Source organism: Dipodomys merriami, unplaced genomic scaffold (assembly GCF_024711535.1).
Source record: "Dipodomys merriami isolate MVZ:Mamm:240054 unplaced genomic scaffold, mDipMer1.0.p SCAF_64, whole genome shotgun sequence".
In the NCBI taxonomy this organism is placed as follows: Eukaryota; Metazoa; Chordata; class Mammalia; order Rodentia; family Heteromyidae; genus Dipodomys; species Dipodomys merriami.
This window is the reverse complement of record NW_027206224.1, coordinates 5,152,307-5,178,388: the sequence shown is the minus strand read 5'-3', so window position 1 is coordinate 5,178,388 and position 26,082 is coordinate 5,152,307. Positions and strand designations below refer to the sequence as shown.

Sequence of the window (26,082 nt, the reverse complement as noted above, 5' to 3'; positions counted from 1 at the left end):
GCATACCTGTGTCTGGGCTTAGTTTTCTATTTTTACAGAATTTCAATTAACTTTAAGCAGGGACTTGTTCCATTGAGTTGTTGTGGGTTTTGTCCCTAAAACCTTACAAGTATGTAGCCTATTAAAAGAAAAATTAAATGAATTTCAGAAGTATTTAGAATCGTTTCATTCTCTCATCCAAGACAATATTGGGCCGAAATACAAGGGTTAATAATTTTTTCATACTTTAAACATTCCCCTATGTTGAGTATAATGTATACAACATAAAACTAAACTGACAAAGTGAATCCATCATTCATTTCTTATTTTTAATATTTAAATATGCTATGGAATAAATTTAAGGTTATTTGCCTTAAATCAATATTAACATATAAAGCAGCAAAGAAAGAGAGGAGATGTTTGGTGTGCTGAAATATTTCTCTAAGTTTAATGTGATGAAAGTTTTTCTTTCTCTCCCTTCCTTCCTAGCACAAGTGAATCGCCTTTCTAAACTCAGGGTGAAAATCTCTATGAACCACTGACAGTATAGCACCTTGTCAATCCTGAGGTGCAAAAGTCTTGGTAGAATGACCATAAGAATTGATATCCTAATGAGTCACACTGACAAATGAGAATACCACTAATAACATTTGAAAACAAAAATTGACCTAAACCCAGACACAAACTCAGACTACCTCAGAGAGAAACATGAGGACATGCAATCATCCTGGATAGTCACAATACCCATAGAAAATGCCTGCTTTTATTTGTTCCTAGTAAACAAAACCACAGTAAAACAAAGCCATAAAGACAGTATTATGGTATATTTAAATCTATAAGATGTCAATCATTTTTCCATGTTGTATACTTCATGCTATAATATATTCCTTATTTGGAGTTTTATCTATAATATTAATCTGGAATAATTTAAAGAAAATTTACAATGAATATTAAATTAGTCTAATTTTTAAAACAGAGTATGCTGTGAGTAGATTATCCCCTTGATCTTTTAGTATGGGAATAATCTGCACCTTGCAAACCATTGTCAGTAACATTTCGTGTGTAGCAGAAAGCATAACACAATTTCCCTTTCCACCAACTCTAGGGTGAAAATCTATCACAGGTAAACTTCACATTGTGACCTACAAAGTCATTGAATGGTTAAGTTCATTATAGCTCTCTGAAACAAAACAAGGAATTTGAACCTTTATTGAAATATTGGGCCCTGAAAATAATGCATTTTTGTGCAGCATGTTATACATTTTTGTTTATTTTCTTACTCTAGGTCAGTCTTTCTGAAACTATTATATATATATGTATATGTATATGTATACACACATACACACGTGTTTATAGATGATATATATATATAGGTGTGTGTATATATACACACATGGTATATATATACATATATATAGGTGTGTGTGTATATATGTGTATACTAGGTATAAAGTCTATGTGTATGTATATATATATATGCATATATATATACACATATGTGTATATATAAATATATACCTAGTGTGTCTCTCTGGTGTAGATACAAAAAATAAGAGACTTTCAGAACAGAAAGGCAGAAAGGGCTTGCAAGCCACAAAGACAATCTGATACCACACCACTTCTGGGTCCAGTACTCTCTGAGTATGTGTTGAATGTATATCCAAGCAGGATGTCTAATTGCATCAGTCTAAATTCAAAGCATCTCAATGGTAATATTAAAATATGAGTGGCAGAAGGAGGGAAAACAAGCAAACAAATGACCACTCGTACATTTCTAGATTAGGATACTATGATTCCTAGAATATGATACATAGAAGAATTTCCCATTTCTATTTAGCCATCTGTCTCTGAATTTCTGTCCAAACCATTTATAATCAGAGCCTTAGTATCTATGCCAAGAATCTAAATTTTTAAAAAAAGAAGAGATGGATCCTCCAGAGGAGTTCATTGGTAATTCTTGAGACTTATTTTGTTAGGTTTTATTACTATACTAAGCAGTGTTTTCCAAACTCACAGGAGAAAGAAATTTGACAATTAATGTTTCTGGTGGGTTAGGAAAAAAGAAACAGTGTTAAAACAGCATATAATACTTTCCAATTTCCTCCATGCTAAATGGTGGAAAAGTATAGTTAAACTCTTTTGAGTTGTTATACAAAGTATATTCTGATCGTGTGTCTTCAGATGTAAATATTTTCATAGAAGATTTCAGTTTGTTTAAAAAAGGAGTGTTATTATTTGAACAAATGAACAAAATCATTTTGATTACAAAGTTCCTCCTTTTGATTTCAAAGTTACTGCCATTCTTGACAAGTTCATACAAATTTCAAATGATACTTGTTATGTAGCTTGTATCCAATTGGGATGATGAATATTGATTGTCAAGTTGATTGTCCTGAGAAAGATCAAGGAGATTAAGAAAGCCTTAAATTTGTCAGTAAAGTCATTTCTAGAGACAATTAGATAATGAGGATAATAACCAAATGGATAATTCAGTCCATTGATGGATTAAAATTTTGATAAACTATTGGCAGGTGATAGGATTGGAGGAAGAGCAGTCCAGTTGGAAGTGACTGGGCTGTGTCCTTGGGGGTTTTATCTTGCCCTGATCTTTTATGCTTGCTCCTCTTTCTGGAATTTCTGTCTATCTTGATTTGAGCAGATCCACTAAAATCCCCTTGACATGATGGACTGAAACTTCTAAACCCAGAAACAAGTCTTTCCTCCCATAAGTTATTTTTGTGATGTATGTGCTCACATTGACAATAAACCTATGGAGAACGTGAATTATATTCATTTCAACATGAATGTGTTACTCCCATTCTCCATGCATGATCCATTTCTCTAGGAAGCTAGAAGCTAGTCTGTATACAGGCTTCCCTTCCTGTCAGTTACCTGGCTGCCACACCAACCTCTGAAGTCTTTCTTCTCCTCCATCTCTATCTACTGAATTATCTTAGCCCCTCATTGTATCTCATTGTTTCTTTCATAAAAATCTCCCTGGGGAATCTCTAGGCTTATGTGGTGTTAACTTGCCTTCCCCATTGCCTGCCATATAGATTTTTCTATGCTTCTGCTCAGAGCCTAATTTCTTACATGCCCATAGTCCTGTAATCTCACAAATAGAAGTGTGAAAGATGGAGTAAAATTACACAAGAATAATTTCAAGTAGTGCTCATCAAATTCCATGCAACAGGCAGAACACCAGGAGAAATGATGACTTTGACTAAGCTCTTTATGTGGGAGAGATAATCTGCTTTCTTATCTCCCTCAACCTCCCAGGTAAACCTCAGGATACAGCTTAGTTAAATACAGAAATAAACAGTGTTCCAAATGACTGTGCTAGGCCTATATTCTATTCCGCCCCAACATCTGACCATAGTTTATCTTTTATTTGATTCACTTTTTCTCTCAGTCTTGCATTATCTTGGGTAGTGGGTGATCAGAGAGGTAACTAGGTAAATAGAAGACCACAAGGTATGTGGTAAAATGTTGGAAAAACTGAATAATTCCAAGATTCATTCAGCAGCCTCAAGTAGCCAGCATCAAGATGTTGGCGAATGCATCAATAAATGGATTAATAAAGGATGACTAACACCTCTATCTTTTATCTAGAGGAACAGAGAAATGTTCCACTTTTTACATGCATTGATGTCATAAAGCAGTGATTGCTTTATATCAAAATAAGGAAAGATCACTTAAGCTATGATTGCTTTTCAGGAAATAAGTTGAAAAAGAAAAAAGACTTCACTAGTCAGAAAAGTATTTTATTTTCCAGCTTCTAAGAGGGTCCTACAAACAATAGAGCTTTAAAGTAAAAAAATTAAAAAGAAAAGATAAAAGGAAAACAAGTATTTTTAACTATTGAAAAGTAGACAGCCTTTAAAAAAATCTTCGACATAAAAATTGAAAATGTAGTCAATTCTCTTCCAAATACATTCTTAGGGGGAAAAAGGATCATTCATAGTGACAGCGTTACTTACAGATGCATACTTGTTTAAGTGCTATTCCTATTCCTTTTAAGTTATCTTTTCATTTCAAATTCAATTGGAGATCTGTGCAAACCTAGCAAAATATTCTTTGGATTATAAAAAACTATATAAAAAATGAACATGACCTGCAATTATGGAAGTATTGTAATCCTTCACTGGTATGAATGATTTTGAAGTGTCATTGCCCACAGACTTTATTCCGTTGAAGTGTTCAGCCAATTTGATTGAAATGCAGAGGAAAATGGGAGTGAGCAGCACCTCCTAAACACATTTCTCTTTGTCTGCATTTATCAAAGTGATAAAAATAGTATGAAACAGGATATCAAGAAATGCTTGAAACAAACTTTCACCATGAAGTAAGAAAAAAAATGATAGTCTAAACATTGTTTGACCACCCCCCCAAAAAAAATCACATGCCTTGTCTTTAAGGGGGAAAAAAAATGGGAAACTGATTGCAGCATAACTTTGTATGGTTCTTCCCCAACTATTGTGACATTTTGGCCAGACTGTAGACCTGAAAATGCCCTTCATGTAAGTCCCAATCCCTATAGCTGGATGGGGGGTGGATGATGGTAGGTATCTAATGGATCAAATGGTATTCACACTCAGAGCCAACATGGTCTCCTGCTCTCATTTTGAGCTTATGGCTCAAGCCATTTTCTAAAACAAAATATTTTGAGCTTAACTGACCCTTCTCTTAGCTTTTGCTAAGATAGTCACATTGTTTCAAGATAGGTCTTAAAATCACAGGAGGGGAAAAAAAAGATAAATTTAGACTGTCCAAGGTCAGACCATCAATATAAAGAAAAATGGGGTAACATTGACGTTGAGACTCTTCCAGTTCTCAAATACTAGGATAGGGCATAAAATCTACAGGATGTAAAACTACTTAAGGGATCTACACCTTCAGAAATCTGTTAGCTTTCATTCCCTCATGAATTGGACTCTCCTACTCATGACAGTGCAGATATATGAGGTAAATAAATGTATATTATATAATGTATTGCAAATTGGGATTTACCTAGACCTCTAAACATCTTTCTTTAGGGGATGTGTGAACAGAAGCCAGAAGGTTAACACTAAAAACTACACAGAAATGCTTCACATGATGTTACATAATCTTGTCTGTAAAAATTAAAAGAAAACACTTGAAACATATTTAACTTTAAATAAACAATAAAATCCGCAGACTACACAGATCATAAATAGGGTTATTAAAAGATCACAATTCAATCAGAAATGGAAATGGATCATTGGAAATCCAAATTTTTTTCCATGTTAAGAATCAAACCCAGAATTAAAAAAGAATCTTTTTTTTTATTTCAAAGGTTGCTTCTTATATTGAAGCTCATATTAAAGCAACAGTACAATGTTCATAAAATATAAGTGTGATGCTGTAACATTTTCTTACATGTCAGAATACTGATATTTGTATGTATACTAAAATAAGAACTTTAAAATTGTACAAATAGATACATTAAAAATGACATAGAAATAGGGCGTTCCTCACTGAAACAAGACAGTTATATCTGGCACGTATTAGTTTAAAATGAAAGGAGAAGCAAAAAGATTTACAAGAATCAGCAGTAACAAGTTTGATGCTCAAGAGACATAATTGTACATTGTTTTGTACATACATTGTATGGGTTTAAGCTGGCTGAATATTATATATTTCAAGTTTAAAAATGCACTACATAACGAGTGTCCATAGTTTAAGGCGAAATTACAGCTCAGAACTGTTGTCCTTTCTAATTTTGTGGAAGCATCTTTGACAAATTAAAAAATAAAAGAAGAAAGACTTAGATGTTCAGAACACATAAACAATTTCCCTTCCTTGTAAGTTCACCATTAGACTTCTTCACTTAAATATTTTGTATGCCAAGTGGTTTTTCTCTAGGGAAGTTGACAAACAACTTCAAAATTTGCCTTTTTCTTTTTGTTGTGGGAAAAGGTATTTCACAGTATTTACCACTTTGATGTCCTTTTGCAGTTTTATTAAACGTTATCCTCTCTGTAAAACTTTGCTTGTTTTAAATGAGCCTTTCCTTGATTTAAAAAAATACCTGTTTACACATCTTCTAGATTCTTGAGAATGCCAGACACAGTTCTTAAGGCCAAATTTGTATCGTTATTGTTAAGAATCATCGTCAAAAGTGTCTTTGGAACCGTACAAGTCTGCTAGTTTCTTAAAACGAGGTCCCCAGTTCTGTAGATAGTCATAATCCAAGTCTGAGTCTGTCGTGGCAGACTCTAAGGAGCTGAGGGACCCAGCCACCGACCCCCGGCCCTCGTAGCCATAGATTTGGATGGAGTCGTAGGGGGGAGCCGTGGGGTCATTATCAGCCTCCTGTATCCTTGTGTTGATGAAATCATCCACATCCACACTGTTGGGCGCTGGCCGCAGCCCTGGTCTAGGCATATACTGATACTCAGGCTTGATGTCTTTTCGAGGGATAAATCCATTGATACCATCTGGATTCTGGAGGGTGGCGATATCAAAGGCCTCTGTGTCTTCCTCCCCTCCTCCTTCATCATCGTAGGTGATGATATTTTCGCGGACATCCTCCTCCTCAAAAACAATGAGTGGCTCTTTCTTTTGTCTCCTCAAGGTCACAAACAACACAACAATGACTACAAAGGAAGTAAAGGAAAGTCAGTGGAGGATGACATCCTCCCTCTCTTCCTCCCCCCACCCAACCCCAAAGCGTCCCCAGGGAGATTCACTTCCCAAAGGAATTCTCCTTCTATGGAAAGGATAAGTGATCAATGCTTAAGAATCGGAAGTGACAAAAATAAATAAATAAGACATTGCCTAGAAATCTCCAAAGACAAAGACAGTTGACCGTCCACTGTAAGTCTGTGAAATCAGCTTATGACTTGAGAAGTTGACTGCGTGCTGCTTAGAAACACTTTGACCAAGGAATCTCAATGCTCTTTGGGAATCATCTTCCTAAGAATTGGAATTAAGGTTCCAAATATGTCAGTCCATGGTTTCTTAAGAGAAAGCTAATCCTAGATTTCTTCCATTTGCAAACCCCTATGAAAATTTAAGAATGAGGACATTCAATGAATTTAGGACCTATTTTTCCCACAGGAGGTAATATCTAGCATTTGTCCCAGAGGTCTTGAAAATACCACTGACCCTACTATAAAATAAAAAGGTGAATGGAGAGGACATATAAAGACCTCCAGGAGAAAAAAAAATCTCCCATTTATTTGAACATTGTTTAAAAAGTCTGGAAAAAGGAAGTCCTACAGAGGAGGTGTTGAGAAATATCCCATTAAATTTCAACACTCAAAGAAAAGCTCAGACACTGCCTAATTCTTTGTTGATACCACTGGCCCTCGCTTAACCCTTCTAGGAGGCTTCTACAATGTTTTATTAGCAGGCTTTCCCCCACACACTCAACAAGACTGAAGAAATGTTTCGGGAGGAAATTGGCCAATAGAAAGAAAGAGCATCTCTAAACACATCACTCTGAGAGGCACGCGTCAGAGAACACACTTGTGGTAGACATCCTGTGGTTCCCAGGGATAGATGCCTCATCCTCACCTTCACCTCCCAGAACTTTTTAACCTTCTTCCCTTAGACAGTGCTTTCCATTTTCAGTATTTCCTGGGATTCCCACCACAGAGCTGCTACCAGGCTGTTGGCCACTGTGTCATTCACCCCACCTACCTTGCTTGGTCTTCACCATAACCTTTTATTTGTACTTTACGTACCTCTCTCCCATCAGTTATTCATATTTTCCTATTATCTTCAATGTCCATCTACTTTTACCAGCTGGAAAACGCTTCTTTTGTGCAATAATTCCCAAATGTCTTAAACTTCAGTGTGCGTCAAGGACTTTTACTCAGTGTCCCCCCATCCCTCTTCATATTCTTATCACAGCAGCCCACATGTGTGTCTGTTACATTTGTTCTTTTTCTTAACAGGCTATGGACTCATCCCCCCAAGGAAGTCTTGTTTAGTTTTCTTTATCCTTCAAATATGAACATAGGGTAGGACTTGATCCCCAGGTAACACTCGATAACTATTTTTCTTAACTGAACTCACTGGTGCTTGCCTATGGAGTTGTCCCTATTAATTCATCCAATGAAGAACAAACTAACTTGGACAAAAGGCTCCAATCTAGTTGTGATTTTTGAGGTCCAGTAATGGCAGAGGCAAATAGCGTCCATGCAATACTATGATTGCAAAGTGTACGTCTGTACACTTTGATAGAAGTAGAGAAGAGGGACTCCTACCTCCACTGGCAAGTGCAAAACATATTCACAAGTATCCCCTCAGCCGAGACATGCACCCACACATTGGATATGATTATGAGAGAAAGGCCAAGGTCTAGATTGAGTCAATTGATATTTTTCTCTGCTCCTTCCTCTCCTTCTGTTAACTTTTCCTTCCTCTTGTGAGACAAACCCTCACCCATGCACCAGTTCTCAGCCTCCAGTATTCCTTCACCTGCAAAACCTTCTCTGATGTCCTCCATGATTTCTGATAGACACAGCCACGGTGTCTGAGAATTTCTCAGGAATGCCAATGTTGCTTGGGAAATTACACCATAAAAGCCATGGGACTTGGGCAGGCCCTATAGTTTTCCTAGTAAACTGAAATGTACTGCACACCATGTGGCCCCAAGAAGTAGCCTGTGGTGAAGAAATGATATTTCCAGGAAAGTCCTTACCCAGGAGAATGACGATGCAGGCGAGGATGGCAATGAGCGCCCCTGTGCTCAGGCCGGCATTCAGAATGTAGGCCTCAGCATTGCAGGAGAGCAGAGCCCCATTCACATCGCATCCACAGACCTTGATTGTAAGGGTGTTGGTGCTGCTCATGGGGGGGATGCCACCATCACTGATCACGATGGGCAGGAGGTACAAATCTTGCTTCTGCCTACTGAACCCTCCCCGCCGGGCATATACCCCTGCTGTGTTATCTGTTAAAACAGAAGGACAAAAGGTGTAATCCCATGGATCAAGACCATTGAAAGCACAGTTACATCAAGCTGGCAAGGTTTGAGGACATGTGTCACCTCACAAGGGATCAGTATTAAGAACCTCTTTTCTTTTTCCTTTTTCTTTTGTTTTTTAATTGTGAAAATACCCTACAGAGGGGTTACAATTACATGGGCAAGGTAATGAGTACATTTCTTATCAAGCATTGTAGCCTCCTCCTTTGTTTCTTCTTCCCATCCCTTCCCATCTCCCACCCCCAACCCCCCTCCCCCAAAGTTGTAAAGTTGGTTTTTCGACATAACGACTTGTACATCTCATTGTTGCAATGGGTCCACCTGTATCCCTATTTAAACAATTTGTTTTTACTCTTCCCCTCCACAAATTATACCAACATCAAATACAGTGAAAGCAGGGGTTATACTGTGGGGGAGGGACATACACAGAAACAAAGAAATCATCTTATAAATATGTTAGAAACAATAGCAAGCAAGAAAAAAATATTTGAGTCCTTATCTTGGTGTTCATTTCGCCTAACATCAACTTATCTGACCATTTCTGCTTGTCTCACACATATACTAGTGATTGCAAATAAGGGAAACCATGGGACCTATGTTTCTTTGGGCCTGGCTTACTTCACTTAATATAATTTTTCCAAATCTTTCCATTTCCTAACAAATGGGGCAATGTCATTCTTTCTGATGGAGGCATAGAATTCCACTTGTTTCTAATTCTTGGAGTTCATTTTGGTAAGCTTCATTCTATATGGCCCTATGCAATTAGTCATTGGGCTATTGTGATCCCCTGCTATGAGTATCAGAGACATAGTCTAGTTATTACAAATAAGGGAAACCATGAAATCTATATTTCTTTGGGTTTGGCTTGCTTTGCTGAATATAATTTTTTTCCAGGTCTTTCCATTTCCTTTCCAATGCCACTCTTTCTGATGGAAGCATAGAACTCCATGTGTGTGTGTGTGTGTGTGTGTGTGTGTGTGTGTGTGTGTGTGTGTGTGTGTGTGTGTGTGTGTGTGTGTGTGTGTGTGTGTGTGTGTGTGTGTGTGTGTGTGTGTGTACCACATCTTCTTGATCCATTCATCTACTGAGGGGCATCTGGGTTGGTTCCATATGTTAGCTATGGTACTAATATTTTCTTTCTGTTTTAGTTTTCTGTACACTTTGCCTTGTTTATACATGTTATCTGATCCATGGAAGGGAAAGGGAACCACAGAAAGAGCAGGACAAAGGATGATCGAATGCAACAATGATGCTCACTAAACACTATGTTGGAAATGAATTTTACATCCTGGGGGCAAGGTGTGGGGGGTGGTAAGCAAGAGAAAATGAGGGAGGGGCAACAGGGTTTAAAAAGACGTATACTGATTAACTTACTTATGTAATCCTCCTGTTCATCACCTTTACAATATAAAAGCAAATTTTACAAAATGAAGATAAATAAATAAAGCAAAAAAATCAAGGGCTCAGTAGCTATGTGCATATGATCATATAAAATGATGCTTATCAAAATGAACTCCAAGGAATGGAAACAAAAGGTTTTCTATTTTACTTTTTGAGATTATTTCCTCCCTCCCCACTTGAGCTTTTCCCCTTTTGTTGCTGTTTTCAATTTCTGTAAGTTTGGTCTTTTTTGGGGGGGGGGGTTGGTCGTGGGGCTTGAAATCCTGCTGGGCACTGTCCCTCACAGCTCTTTCGCTCAAGGCTAGCACTCTACCACTTGAGCCACAGCGCCACTTCTGTTTTTCTGGTGGTTAATTGGAGATAAGAGTCTCACGGACTGGGTTGCATTTGAACCGAGATCCTCTGATTTCAGCCTCCTGAGTAGCTAGGATTACAGGCATGAGCCACGGATGCCCAACTAACTTTTGTATGTAAGTTTAGCTGACTTGGGAAGGGGAAGGGAAGCACAGAAATGGTAGGACAAAGGGTGAATGAATTCATCACTGATATTCGTAAGACACTATGTTGCAAATGAACTTTACAACTTTGGGTGGGGAGGGGAACTGGGAGAAAATGAGGGAGAGGGTGACACTCTTAGAAAGAAATATAGTCAACACCCGACTTATGTAACTATAACCCCTCTGTACATCACTTTTACAATAAAAATTTTAAAGAATAAAAATAAAGCTATCTAAATTAAACAATAACAACAACCAGAATCTTTCCTACTTCTTCTGTAATCTAAGGCCACTGTCATTTAGCATGCCAATATCACAGAACAATCTCTACATTTGGGGAATAAACCAGCAACTGGCTCTTTCTCAGTTAGTTGGTACCAAATCCCTGCACTGGCAAGCAAACCACACCATATTCTCTTTAGATGTTGCTCCTTTCACCAAACCCCACTCAGGAGGGGTTTGCTGTACTTTATATGTTAATAGAGCATATAAGTGGATATTTAAGTCAGCATGAGAACAAACTTTAAAAAAAATAAGCTTTTTTCCCCCCTACTGACAATTACTCTACCTTGGCATGTCTTTTGCCAATTTTTCAACAGACATTTTTCTTTTTGAAGAAATTGCAAGTCAACCCTCAAATTTTAATTATATCGTGAACTCATTCATAAATCCCAAAGGAAATTATCTTCAATGAAGAAGTACTTGAGGCCGGGAGCCAGTGGCTCAGGCTTGTAATCCTAGCTATTCAGGTGTCTGTGATCTGTGAATCAAGGTTCAAAGTCAGCCAGGGCAGAAAAGTCCTTATGAGTCTCTTATCTCCAATTAACCACTCAAAAACTGGAAGTGGTACTATCGCTCAAGTGGTAGAGCACTAGCCTTGAGCATAAAGAGGCTCCGGGACAGTGGCCAGGCCCTGAGTTCAAGCCCCATGACCAACACACACACACACACACACACACACACACACACACACACACACACACACACACACACGAAAAACCTTGCAGCAGAATCATTTTTTTTAACTTAAATATCATCAGCTACACTATTAAGCCTGTCCAACCCTTGCTTAAAACAATCCTATTTTCTTTGCTTCTCACATAACACAGCCCAGCCCTACACAGTGGGCCATGAAGTGTTCTCGTTGGCTAAATTTGCACTTGCCTTCCAGGTTCACATCCTTCCTCTTCTTACATGACCTGGCTCGGCCTGACATAGATAATGCACTTCTGTTCCCCGAGCACACAATGCTTTTCCACCCTTGACTTCCATTCTCCTTTCTACAACTCTCTTATTCCCCAAAGCCATTCCTTTTATCCTGACTGCTGAACTTCTCAAGGTTCAAAATTGAATTCTGAAGACATGTCCTCAGGAAGGCCTCCCTGGACCCCCTCCATCATCCATCTCCTCTACAACTCCTACAGAAATAAGTGGCGTAATAGTCTGTCATGATTTGTTGACATAACCACTCTGACCTCAATAAGACCGTGAACTTCTGGAGAAGAGGGAATTTATCTGATTCATCTCAGGCTGTCCAACACTAGCTACACAGCAGACATTTAATAAATATTTGTGTAACATATGGTTGTAACTGTTTTCTGCGAAAAGTTTAACCCAAAGTCCAGATGTTGGCCTTCCTGTACTTCTCAATCACTTGTAAACTATACCTCCAAAATGTTTCTTCATTATATTTTCTCTACTGGGAAAACAGATTGTTTTCCAGTATGCACTTTTCTAGAAGAAGAACATTGGTATTATAAGACAGAAAAAAATTAAAATATGTCTCATTAAGTTTACACACACACACACACACACACACACACACACACACACACACACACACACACACACACACACACACTGAACCTCTGGTATGGTCTGCATTTTGTGGGTTAAGAAATGGTTATTTATAGCAAAATAAATATAAAAGCCCTATATAAAAGCCCAATAATTGGCACGCTTTAACTAGGTTGCTAATACCATTAATTTACTCTGTAATAGGGAAAAATATTTTGCCACCCCAAATTACTTTTATTTAGCTTAAAGGAAGTGTGTTTTTATTCTCTGTAAGGTCCTTGTATGACAGATTCATTTTCATTTAGGGATAAGCAGATGTAAAAGGAAGAAGTATTCATTCACTGGTTTTGGTGTGTACTTCTAATGATAGTTTCTCAACACTTTCCCTGCCAACAGCTCAATCAAAACAAGGCAGAACAGCTCTCTTGTCAACATTTTCTCAATTTTTCATGATTGGCATATTTTGCTTTTATCACAAGAGAAAAATTATATATACTATGGCAAACAGAGAGAAGGAGCAAATTAGTCAATTAAAATTTTAGTCACCTGACTGTTCTTTTCTGTTTTAGGTGATTCTACTGTCTCAGACAATTACATTTGCTGGCCTCTAATAAATTATTCAGAGATATTCATCTGCTTTTCATACTTTGATGTTCAAATATAAGTTCCATAAATCAAATGTTACAATATTTATCCCATTTTAATTACCTGAAATGTCATTAATGCCATCATGACTAAAAATGAATATTAAAAATTTAAGAAGATAAGCAAATTAATTAAATTGCTTGGTCAAATATAACTCTGATAGAGATGAAACTTGCAGAAAATCATTCATTCAGCTTACATATTGGATCTGGCCTTGTTTGAGAAAATATGAACAGAGTATTTTTGTCTTTATAAACTTGTAGATACCATAAATTAAAAAAGAATCTCAATGAGCCCAAGAGAGGTTGTACTTCCCAAATACAACAGGCAGATATACACATGGAGGTAACTGAAACTCCAAGATGAAGGAAAACTTGGATCTGAGCACACCCGCATTTAAATTGAAGATGTTTCATCTTCTTGACAATTGAGCCTTCTAAGACACACTAAAACTCTTACACAAACACTCGCCAAAGTACTCAGCTGACTGAACCATTTACAGTCTCTGAGTGACATGTCAGTAGATTCTCAAAAACCTTCTTTAAACCTCTCTTCAAATACAACAGGCTTTGCATACAGATTTGAAGATCAATTCAAGAGATGGGGAAGAAATGGATTAAGGGGCTCTTCCAGAGATAACAATTGTATACGTTAAAATGAGTCCTTTCTTTTCCCATATGGAGTCTAGCTGACTAAACTTTGAAACCAGGAGTTCTGTTTATATGCAGCATACCTAATGAGTTGTCTCTGGGACTAAATAACATGGCATGAGGCAGTAATTGTCTCTATGCTCTGCTTCCCAAGGTCTGGGAGGAATCCTTCAACAGGAACTTAACATCTAGCGTTGAAACTCGGTGAAGGGTGAATATGATAGCTAGAAGCCTTCTCTACCACTTTGAACTTGACACTTGGGTGAAGTACATTGTCTGCATCAATAGAATATTTTTTCCTTTAAATCAAAGCTTCCTCAGTACCAATAAGCTTTGACCAAGAAGGACAATTCTGGGCATTGGCATCAAGGGTCTTTCCTGTGATACACCCTGAACCCAGATCAATACTGGTGCATATGATCAGAAACATGTGGGGAAAAAAATCTAAGCACACATATAGAACAGACTAACAAGAGAACAAAGTGCTTTCTTTGGAACTAGTTGTATATCTAAAGTCTGACCATGAGTTCTCTTTCATCTAAATTATCAAATAGTTGGCCACCTGGTCTGTCTTTGAGAGACTCCTCTTAGTCTGGATTTTGTATAACTGAAATTTTGTGAGCAAAAGCATAAAAGAGGCACTGAGCACTGGTGGCTCATGACTATAATCTTAGCTACTCAGGAGGCTGAGATCTGAGGATCATGGTTAGAAGCCAGCCTGGGCAGGAAAGTCTGTGAGAGTTTTATCTCCAATTAACCATAAGAAACTGGAAGTGGATCTGTGGATCAGAGTGGTTAAGTGCTAGCCTGGAGGAAAAGAACTCAGGGACAGCACCCAAGCCTTAAATATAAGACCCATCTCCTCTTGCTTATTGAAGAGGCTTATTGAAGACACATTCTGTTGACTCAAAATGTTAGATTAAGCTCTGTGTTAGTTAGCCCCATGGTGTTATAAGACAACCAGAGAAAGACAAATATTAAATCAACTTAAGTATTTCCCTTATGAGATTTCTCAGACCCTTCCCTTGTCTATACAAAGCCTGTGAGAAACAGGCCACTCAGTCTGGAGAGTCAAATGATATAGGTTTGTACTGTGGATTTCCTACCTATGAGTTGTCTGACTTCTGATATATTAAGTCAATATCTTGACTTTCCACATTCTCATTTATGCAGCTTGTATATGTATATTTTTAGGGTTAAATGGATTTCTGTTCAAAAAAGTACTCAGCACACTGCCAGACAGTTGTTACTGTTCAGCAAATATTCTTTGCTGGAAGCTCTCCTCCTTGAGCAAGAGACTAATGAGGAAGAGAAAGGTATTGGCAAGGAAACTAAAGCAAATTCTTGGAAATGTCACCACTGTTTTGAATGTGATTCCTGACTCCCCAGAAGTTCTCAGCATCCAAGGTAAGAAAGTTCTTCACACTCTTCCCTCCCAAGCAACATACTTCTCACAGTCAGAAAATGTTTCCAAGCCCCTTAGTCACTTCTTGTTTTAATCTTCATTCCTGATCTTTTCAACCTGGCACACAAACCTACCACCATTTTCGTTCTTTCCCCTATTAGGCAAAAATGTACAAATGATGCCGTTGATGGCAGGTAAATGGGATGTATAAATTGTAGTGCTTCTATGAATGGAACAGTAAATTCAGGTTTCAAATATTTCGTCTCTAACCTGCACTCCAAATCACCTGCTGTTTTTATCTGTGCACAGTGTCATTACACTGATAAAACGTGAAGGTTCTTCACAATAATGGTCTTCGGGGCACCAGTTTGGGAATGCAAATAGAATGCTGATGGTGATGATGGAGAGCAATGAAAGGGATGCGCAAAATCAGGTGCTAAAAGGGAAAAAAGGGGAGGAGAAATAGCCCCTGATAGGCTAATAGTACCCCTCCCCTAGGACCAACGTGGTATTTGCCTAAAAGGACAAACTATTACAGGGAAAAATGAGCAATACATAATCATAGCTCCTGCATGTTAAAATACTGGATAAAAGGAGGCACTATAGCAAGCAACTAGAATATTCTGCTGCACGGCGATGTCTGGATAGATGCTTGGCCTCCCTCCTGTGTTGAGGGAACACGTTTTAGTACGTACTATCTGCAATGATGTACCATCGTCACAGACTCCAAAGCAACAAGTCAACCAACCATGTGCTCACACTGCCAAACTTTTCTTTTATATATATGGCTGGTTATCTCGGTGTTTTGTTACACTAACAGAAAAACGATTGGCACAACACTACCAAAATTGCCTGTGCCTTCCCACCATATATAATTTTGTTGGATGTATTTTTGGAACCCCTGGGAGTCCATACTCTATGCCTTCTATTCTGTGTTAAAGACCCACTCTTCAGATATTTTCGAGAAAAAAAATAGATAGGAGGGCTGGGAAGGTGGCTCAGTGGTAGAGTGCTTGCCTTGTATGCCTGAGGCCCTGCTTTTGATTCCTCAGCACCACATAAGCAAAAAGAAAAAAGCTGGAAGTGGTGCTGTAGTTCAAGTGGTAGAGTGCTAGCCTTGAGCTAAAGAGGTGAGGGACAGCGCCCAGGCCCAGAGTTCAGGCCCCACGACTCGACCCCCCCAAAAAAATAGATAGGAAAACTAAAGAATGCTTTGTTTCTGATAACCCTGGCTCTAAATGTGTAAGAACCATCAATAGTCAAGGTCAAATTAAAATAGGCAAGATGATCCCTGAGATTTTATTAAGCTTCTCTTTCACAATACTTATGATAAACTTTTTAAAAAAATTATCATAAAGGAATTTATTAAAAGACCCTAAGTTTTTGCTTCCCTGTTCAAATGACAAAACAACAATCCTTCTTGCCTTCTTTCTTTTTCAGTATTGGAATCTGAACTGACGGCTTGCATGTGGTAGGTTGGCACTCTATCATTTGAGCTTCACCTCCGGCCCTGCTTTTTGCTGGTGTTTTTGGAGATGAAATCTAGCCAACTTATCTGCCGGGCTCATCTCAAACCATTATCCTCCAGATCTCAGTCCTCCAGTGGCTAGGATTACAGGCTTAAGCCACTGGCACCTCTCTTGTCTTGTCATCTTTTTAAGACAGTCCCACGGTGTTATTCAGACTGGGTCCAAACCCCTGGGTTCAAGCCACCCTCGTGCCTCAGATGCTCATGTAGCAGAGATTCCAGATACACACCACTGTGGCTAGTCTCCCTGTGATCACATAAGCCTCCAATGTCAGTTGCATTGTCTCCCTGCAAACCTGCAGCCACAGAGTTCTAGGATCCTGAGATTATTATAGTTGTGCTTTCAACGTCTAGTATTTTGGCGCCTCTATGCATCAGAAGAGCAGTTCAATTCATAGACTTGTTGTGAGGTAACTACTAATACTGTTCAACATGTACAATATTTAACTATCACTATGAATACTGTTCCCCTTTTAGAGAAAATCATTCTTTTAAATTTTTATCAAGTGATCTTTGTTAAAACCAAGAGATGAAAGTTGAAATTATAAGCATGAATCTTAATATTAGGACATTTCAATATAATGGCTATATTCAATATCATATATAGGCCTATGTTTCAGTGTAATCATATATAACAATAATACCAGAGACAGGAATAAAAACTGTATGATTATTTTGCTATTATAAGATACTCAAACTAATAAATAAAAATTTCTAAAAGAGGAATTGATTCAATAGGAAATAGGATCAAGATCTTTTCTGCATAGAAATAGGATTTTCAATATTTTATTGGTTGGTCATGAGGCTTGAAGTCTGGGCCTGGGCACTGTCCCTCAGCTCTTCAGCTCAAGGCTAGCACTCTACCACTTGAGCCACAGCACCACTTTCAGATTTTCAATATTTTAGTTCTTAATTTGATCTACCAATTCAGGATGAATGCAATAAAGTTTCCCAATATATTCATCAAGCACTTGGAAAAGAATTCTAAATATCAAATTTTTTTTTTAAAGTTCTAAATACTATGGAGATACAGAGAAGCCAAAATTGATAACGTAGTAATAGCATAAAAATAACATGGAACAAACACCTAACAAGTTTCACCTTATATATTTATGCTACCATTAAGGAAAAATGCAGTACTAGCAACAGAGTAAATGAGAAGAAGAGAAAGAAGAGAAAGTCTAAGAAAATGCTGATCATGCATAATGTAAAAAGACAATAAATATGGTGTTCTATGAATATTTCATGAGTAATATTTAGGAAATGGCTGACAAATGAGAGTTTGCATGATTTACAAAGAAAACAAATTGGTAACAGTATACAAATATTTCAAAAAGGAAAGATTAGATAATTCTGAGAGCAATTTGGGTGAGGCAAGTTGGTGTCCTTTTATACAGTATGAGATCAGAGAAAAACTGGCATGAAAAGTGCGCTGAGTTTACTTAAGAGTGCAACATAATCTGGATTGAACAATCTCTGAAGCATTGGGAAAATATATATGAGGTATGTTATGATATGACAGCATCATATAATGCATAAAGAAATTTATAAAATCAATTATTAACTGATAAGCATATAGTTTAAGAAACATACAAAAATATCAATAGCAACTGGGTACTGGTAGCTTGTGGCTGTAATCTTAGCTTCTTGGGACAATGAGATCTGAGGATCCCAGTTTGAAGACAAGTCGGGCAGGAAAACGACCAGAAGACTCTTATCTCCAATTAACCACTAGAAAACTGGAAGTGAACCTGTGGCTCAAAGTGAAAAAGCCTGGGGACACTGCCCAGTCCCTGAATTCAAGCCCCATGGTCGACTAAATAAATAAATAAATAAATAAATAAATAAATAAATAAATAAATAAATAATACAAATAGCCATTTCAAGAAAGTAAAATGAGAAATGAGCAATCTTCACTGACAATTAGCTTTTACTAATGACTAAAGGAACTGGAATTCTAATATACCACTATATTTCACACTTATCAGATATCATTTGACATAGGTTTGTATATTAGAAAATGGATAAAACTTACTTGATAATGATATTATAAATTGTTGTACAATTTCCAATAGACAGTGTGTCCATTATGTATCATAGGCTTTTTATCTAATGTTTCCACTCTAGGAATCTGTCCTAAAGGACTAATTGGGTATCTGGCAAAAGTGGATGAAACTGAAGCACTTCCAAACAAGGTCAGCCAATGGCATAGAGTGTAAGTTAGGAAGAGTGTAAGTTGGAAAGAACTTCACCAATAAATGCATGCAGGAAAAAGTATATCATATATTAAGTCAGAACAAAAGGGCATGCATTTTACATTCACATCTCTTGAAAGATAGTATATGGAAAAAAATGTTTAGAAGGTATACAAATTGCAGTGATTATTTCTTGGTAATACATTATCGTTATTTTAATCATTTAAAAATCTTATTTCTGCATATTTGTGTTTTGTAATTTTCCCACTAAGAATGTGTATTAATAATGCAATAGAAGAAAATTATAAAGTTAGTTGCAAATATATTTTACTGTGATTATTATGGCTGTGATTAAGCTCGAAATTGAAGTCGTTTATCCTATTCTGTTTGGAAAGACAAGACTTTTCCCATGATTACCAGACTGATGAGTTGGATTGTAGAATTTTCCTATCAATAAAGACTGAAAAGTATTCACTAGGAGGGATATGTAATTTATCTTTTGTTTATAACATGTTATATGAACAGGGCAGGACCCTCCAAACACTTACTTACAGGTAATGTGACCTTGGAAAAGTCACTGCTTCTTTTCTAATGTCTCATGTTCCTACCTCATTTAAAATTGGAATACAAATATACAGCATGCCTACCTTAACAGCGGTTTAAAGAACCAGGTTAAACAAGAGCTCTGAAAGATTTTATAAACCAGTAAACAGTGAATAGATGAGAGTGCTTTTTGTATCCTTTATACGTTTATTGTATCTGCAGATATGTCACATTCTAATATTTCAAAGCGAATGCATCTCAAAACCTGAGTGGACCAAAAAGCACCATTCTTGGTATTAACAAATAGCCCGAGATAGGCTTCAATGTTGAAGAGCTATCTGCTGGCCTACTCTTTTACTGCCTGCTGAGTTATCTTTGAAGTTGTAGCTGTAGAATGGGAAAAATACAAGTAAATAAAAGGCTAATGTGTATGAAGATGGCTATCCCTCTTATATTTCTAAAGACGTCGAATGCTTGGACCGAGTTTAGGCAAGCACAATAGTGATTATTTACATGGAATTATGGGAGTAAGCACTCGTGAAGAAAGTCCCTTGATGCTTTTACTCAGCATGATAGAAACCATTAACTCATGTTTTCTATGGAAAACTGTCTCAGCCGAGAAATTTGGTAACCCAGTAGGCTATTAATAGGATGCAGAATGTGATTACTCCTTTTGGATTACTTCAATATGTAATTACTTTTAGAAACTAGTATTAAAAAACTCTATTAGATTATAATTATGGAACTGTATTTGCTTGAAAGTTCTGTGATAGTTCTAAACATGAGAATTGGGTGTTTTTTGCAACTGTTTGTAGTTAGTGATTTCTTGCCAAGCACTAGCAATTCTCTGCAAAGAAAAAAAATGTAACTGAACAGTCTCTTATAGGAGAGAGTAAAGGAGATAAATTATGTGGTGGATTGGTTCATCTATGGAAGTATAATCATGAAAATAGAGGTAGCACCCGCAAACTATTGTGACAAGACAAAATACTTATAACACCTACAGAACAACATGTCTTAGCATCATGTTTCTGGAGGTTAATGATGACTACACATGACTATACACAGAAAGGAAGGTGGATCAGTTAATAAATCCACAAGTGTCTGGTGTGGGAGGTTATCTCAGGATAATCAGTGATCTTGCTAGGAACAAAGACAGAAAAGGGACTTCAGATATAATTCAGAAATTACATCAAGAGATAGATAAAAGTTTGCATACAAATATTTGCAAAAAGAGATGATGAAAAGAGTAGTGGCATTTGAGATGCCCAGATATTTCAGACAACAGAGCAAATCCTCTCATTATTGAAAAAGCCAGGCACATAGTGACATATATTCCTCTGGAATGTTTATCATCAGAGAACAGATATGAGCCTAGGCTTGAGCCACACGGCAGAGAGAAAGCATAGTGTGAAACAGAAATTAAGATGTGAAGATGGAAGGTGCTCAGAGGGGAGGCAGGGGTCCTGATGAACTGAAATACAGATGCGAATGTATCTTAGAAAACCTTATGAAGTCTCTGTGTGTGCTGCCTTGTTCAACTCAGCATGGCACAGTCCCCAACTGCTCACCCACGTGCCAGAGTATTGGGAGTTCTAAGATCACAAGAAATTCTTGTATTACATAGGTGTGACAGCAGAGGTATGCATACTGTTGGGTAAGAGCTACCATTCACCTTCGTCATTTACAGAGTTTCCTCTTGAAGGGGATGACCTATTCACATTAACCCATGCCAAGGGGTAAAAGAAAAATGCTAGCTAAAATACAAAATTAAAGAAGGCTGGATAACATTTCCATTCTAAAGGATAGGGATCATTTACAAAATAATTTATAGAGCTCCTTTAACATGCATATTCCTACTCATAACTTTCTTCATATCCTGGCTCTTTTGAACAAGTTCCTTGTAGAAAGCAAGGCTCTAGGAGACAAAAATCTTTGTCAAATACATAAGGCATTTTAGCTGGAAGTCTCATTTGATGGATGCTTGATTTGTAAGACAATGCATTACACGTTCTAGCCAGTTCAGGAAATAATGAAGTGTGTCAAAAACACATTCTCATCAAAAGCAAACATCATGGGGAGCCCTGCTCCAATTTCATGGGCAGCCACAGTGAAGTTAAGGCTGTAACACTGAGCCTCTCAATGTCTGGCTCTCCTGCAGAGGGATTTGGGGCAGGTTAATCAATGGTTCTGTGCCTCCTCTTCCTCCTCCATAAAATGGAAACAGCAACAATACTAATGTTTACTTATGTTGTTAAGGAAATTAAGTGAACATAATGGGGAAGGATGACGGTGTGGATGCTTGGAGCATAGCTACTGGAGATATGGTATTGATGACAGTCCTAGCTATGATGGAGAAAGTAGAAATCTTTATACTGCTTTTGATCCTATGAGCCTATTCTTAGTCACTGGAAAGACAGTACAGTAAACCTACAATCCTGGACAGGGCTAGCATGGGACTAATGAAAACCATCTGTACTCTGAACTTTCCGTTTTCAAGTTCAGCATTTCTCATTGGTCTGTATTTTCACAGTCTTCTATCAAGGAAAAGTACTTAGAGCCAAACTGTGGCTGACAGTCAAAAGGCTGATTCTTTGTCCCTGGCTCTGGCTCTGCCACCAACATTGCTGGGGGACTACATCACTCCAGGCTTACACATACACAGGCACATGCACACACACATGCACACACACACACACACACACACACACACACACGCAATCCACTTCCAATAATCTGCAAGTCTAGAGCCTTCTTCATAATAAAGTAAGAAGTGGAAATCACATTAAATTTTTCCACATTTACAATGGATGTCACACGAGTCTTTTCATGTCCTTCAGCCATTAAATCTGCAACCACCTTTAGGTCTGAATCTCTGCATCCAATCATACTGCATTACAACTATACTGGGAAAGAAAGGCCTGTGCTCAAAAGATTATATTCCCTTACAAAGTTCAGCTAATCTCTCTTACTGCTTTACTTGATATCAATATTCATAAAGCCATGCTTCCCGCTCAAGGATTTATCAAGCTCTTAAAAAAGGAGAGAGAGATAAATAGAGTTTTTTGCATATTGACCCTGTAAGCTGTTCCACTTTTTTCCCCCATTGCTTCATGAATATCAAAGCCATACAAAAATAAATAAATAAATTACAGGGAAATAAAATTAGACTCGCTTATTCCTATGTATCAAATGAGCCCAGAGAGGTGGCATTCTTATTTCCTGTTTATTCTTCAATGGGAAGGCATTATAAAGATTAGTGGAGAAATATCTGTTCTGTGCAATATGCAAGTCATCTGTCTTCCGTATCTACTTCTCCGAATGAATAAGAGCCTTAGTACTCACCTCGGTTATCTCTGACTGTGAAATTTGGATTGTGAATGATTTCAGGGGGCAGACTGAAGATAAATCTTGGTCCATTGGCTGTGTCATCCTTATCATCGGCACTAATTGTAACAATTGGCTGAAAGAGAAAGGTGGTCCATAAGTATATCATGATGACGTCATTGCCACAATCATTTATTCAAAAATTCCTGGCTGGTTACCAAAAAATATACCTGGTTTTAATTATGGAATCTAGCTTCTGAACGAAACAAGAGTAGGGGTTCTCCTTGCATAGTGGGAATTATCTCCAAATGATACTTTCCCAAGCAAACTCTGTTTCTAAATGGACTGCTTGTAGAGCCAGGAAAGGAGAAAGCACCATTACCTGGTTGGAAAGTGGTTTGGTCTGGTCACTCTCACAGATGAAGCCTTCATAAGGGGCAGCAAACTTGGGAGCATTATCATTGACATCAAGGACTCTGATGGCCACTGGAACCTTGGCTTCCTGGTGTCTGTTGTCTGGAAGGAGAAAATGCAGATAGTGAACCCATGCCACCGCATAGGAACACACAGGTTGACCTAAGCTTGCCCTTGGGAATGGAAGGAAATACTTCACTCACTCAGTTGGAAAGGCATGGTACCAAATGCTACCCATTAGGCTTGTATATTTGATGCGCTTTGGGAAGCGACTGAGTATTGAGGATTCTGACCTATTGGATGGGCTATTTCCTTGAAAGACACATAATAAGAGAGCTTTCTTGGGAATTGTGAAAAGTAAGAAATGGAGTCTCCTTGAAGGAAGGAGATCATCAGGAACAGGTTCTGAAAGATGTATCTTGTTCTCTGCTTCACCTTCTCTTTCTGCTTGCTATCTGCCAGGAAGTCTGCAGCTTTGTTTTCGTTGCTTGCTTTGGATGCCATGATGCTCTGCCATACCACCGGCACATAGCAAGGATGCAAGCAAGCTACCATAGGCTGAAACCCAAGGTGAAATAAGTCTTCCCTCCTGTTAAGTAGTTCTTTCAAATACTTGTTACAGCAATGAAAAGAAAAAAAAGTGACTGATACAGGCACTATTGGCATAAAACCCATGGAAAATCTGTACTGCTCAGTCTAAAAGAAGGATTTCAAGAATAAATGTCAGTATTAGACATTGTCAATTCTGCTGGCCTTGATGCACAGCTTTGATTTTAAAGGGTTCAAGCAGAGCCTAATCCCCAGCGAGATTCTACTGCAGTGGTTCTCAAAGTAGGGTCCCCAAGATCAGCATCAAAGCCATCTGAGGAATTCTTGGGCTTCATTCTTGAGCCCTCAAAATGGGACCTAGAAATGTTTGTAATGCCAAGCCAACTATGAGATATTTGGAGTTCATGACTCATGGACAAGTTCAAGAACTACTGGTCTGTAGATAAACAGATCCCACAAGTCTTGCTTCTAAGGATGCTGTTTGGAGTTTAACCAGAGGATCATGAATTTAAAAACTGCTGAGGATTAACTGGGATCTTGCCAAGTATGTGTTTCATTCTGCGAAAGAAAATACAAACATTTGCACTTGCCTCTCTTTCTTCTTAGATAGGTCACTGAATATAAATTTCAAAGAATGAAAAGTATCTATAAGACTAAAATGTCTATCTCAGCTCTTTCATTTTCTAGACGATAAAGAGAGTCTAAAGGGATTACTATTCGGTAAAATAGAAACCAAAACCCTTATGAGAATACTTACGGATTTCTGCTGCAAAGACTGAGATGTTTAGCCAGGGCGTTTCTTCTCTATCTAGAGGCTTTGTAGTTTTAATAAAACCATCCTCTGGATTAATAGTGAAAAACCTGTCGAGGTCAGTATGACGATCAATGGAATACCTAAGCAGAATGCAAATGAAGCAATTAGACCAAGATATTCAGAGCAGCTTAATATCTGAATATTTTCTCCATGTAATATTTAAAGCACCTTTTTTCAATGAATCACTTGAATTAGGTCTTCCTTTTTTAATCAAATTTACTTCTTGAACTTTGAACATGAATCTTTTATAGAAATCATATTGCCACATTGGAATTCTGTATTCAGCACAATGAATGAAGCAACTCTTTAGCATATTTGATTGAGAAGCATAATCACATGTTGCATATTTCTCCATATTTACTACAATCACCCACCATCTGAATATTTATGAAATTGCATTTGGGAAGTAAGCTTGCTTTGCTCCCAAACTACTCAGAAACTCACAAATGCAGAAAACCTTCACCGTTTTGTGGCACATTAAATATTAAACACTTTCAAGTTTATCCAAACTCATCATCAAAGATTATTTATAACTCTTTAAAAAATATCCATTTTCTCCTTATTTAATTAAAACATGTTATCTATATTTTGGATGAATTGCTTCAGTTTCTTTAGTCATAGATATTCTTAGGTTGCTTGGTTCTGAAGCCTATGGTGAAAAATTCAAAACTGTGTTGGCCAGTAACTTTTGTAGCATTCTCTTCCTTTTTTTAACCAAAAAAGGCTATAATGGGCTTATTGAAGCCCATTAAATAGGTTATAACCACTCAACTATGCCAACTTCAAAGAGGAAAAAAAGCAAAGGTAGATCATTCATTCAGATGCTTTGTTTCATAACAGGGCAGTTTCTTAATTCTTAGAAATCTTCGCTGTATTTCCCAAATTTTTTCAGAATGTATGCATTTGAAGGTGTTCGTGGATCATCAGAAATATTAAAGAATATTATAGATATCAAGGACAATAAATATCACAGGTTATATTCTCCCAAATTTACAAATGCTGGAATTTACCAACAGCCTATGTCTAGTGTAAAGACTCCATTAGTAGAGCCAAGAGAGACTGCTCAGTGTCCAGTGAGCAATACTTCACAGTACACACACAAACCATGGGGTGTCTGTGATGTCCCCTGTGGGAATGGAATAGTGTGTCCCCTTGCCTACTGTTCAACCTAAAAATGGCCAGGATGGAGTTTAGTATTTAGTTGGGAATGAGAGTAATATGAACCAAAAGTACTAATAAGTCAAGACGTTCTGTAGTCTAAGCTTGTGGCTTTCAAATTTGGAAAGTGCTAGGTACAAACTTATGTTCTACTAACTCATTATTATTATTTTATTATTATTATTATTATTATTATTATTATTATTATTATTATTATTGGA

The 26,082-nt window shown here is 37.5% G+C and overlaps 1 protein-coding gene across 5 annotated transcripts in view; it reads right to left on the bottom strand.

Annotated features, from left to right (window-relative positions):
* Positions 1-1,807: 1,807 nt before the first annotated feature.
* Positions 1,808-26,082, bottom strand: part of LOC138815453 (cadherin-11) — a 145,456-nt gene continuing 121,181 nt past the window's right edge. For all 5 annotated transcript variants that reach the window (XM_070004887.1, XM_070004890.1, XM_070004886.1 and 2 more), the window contains exons 9-13: positions 24,647-24,783; positions 23,309-23,442; positions 22,945-23,062; positions 8,654-8,905; positions 1,808-6,599 (exon numbers count right to left, since the gene is read on the bottom strand). In XM_070004887.1, the coding sequence (XP_069860988.1) occupies positions 6,103-6,599; positions 8,654-8,905; positions 22,945-23,062; positions 23,309-23,442; positions 24,647-24,783 (1,138 nt within the window). In that variant the 3' untranslated portion in view covers positions 1,808-6,102. The remainder of the gene's footprint in view (positions 6,600-8,653; positions 8,906-22,944; positions 23,063-23,308; positions 23,443-24,646; positions 24,784-26,082) is intronic.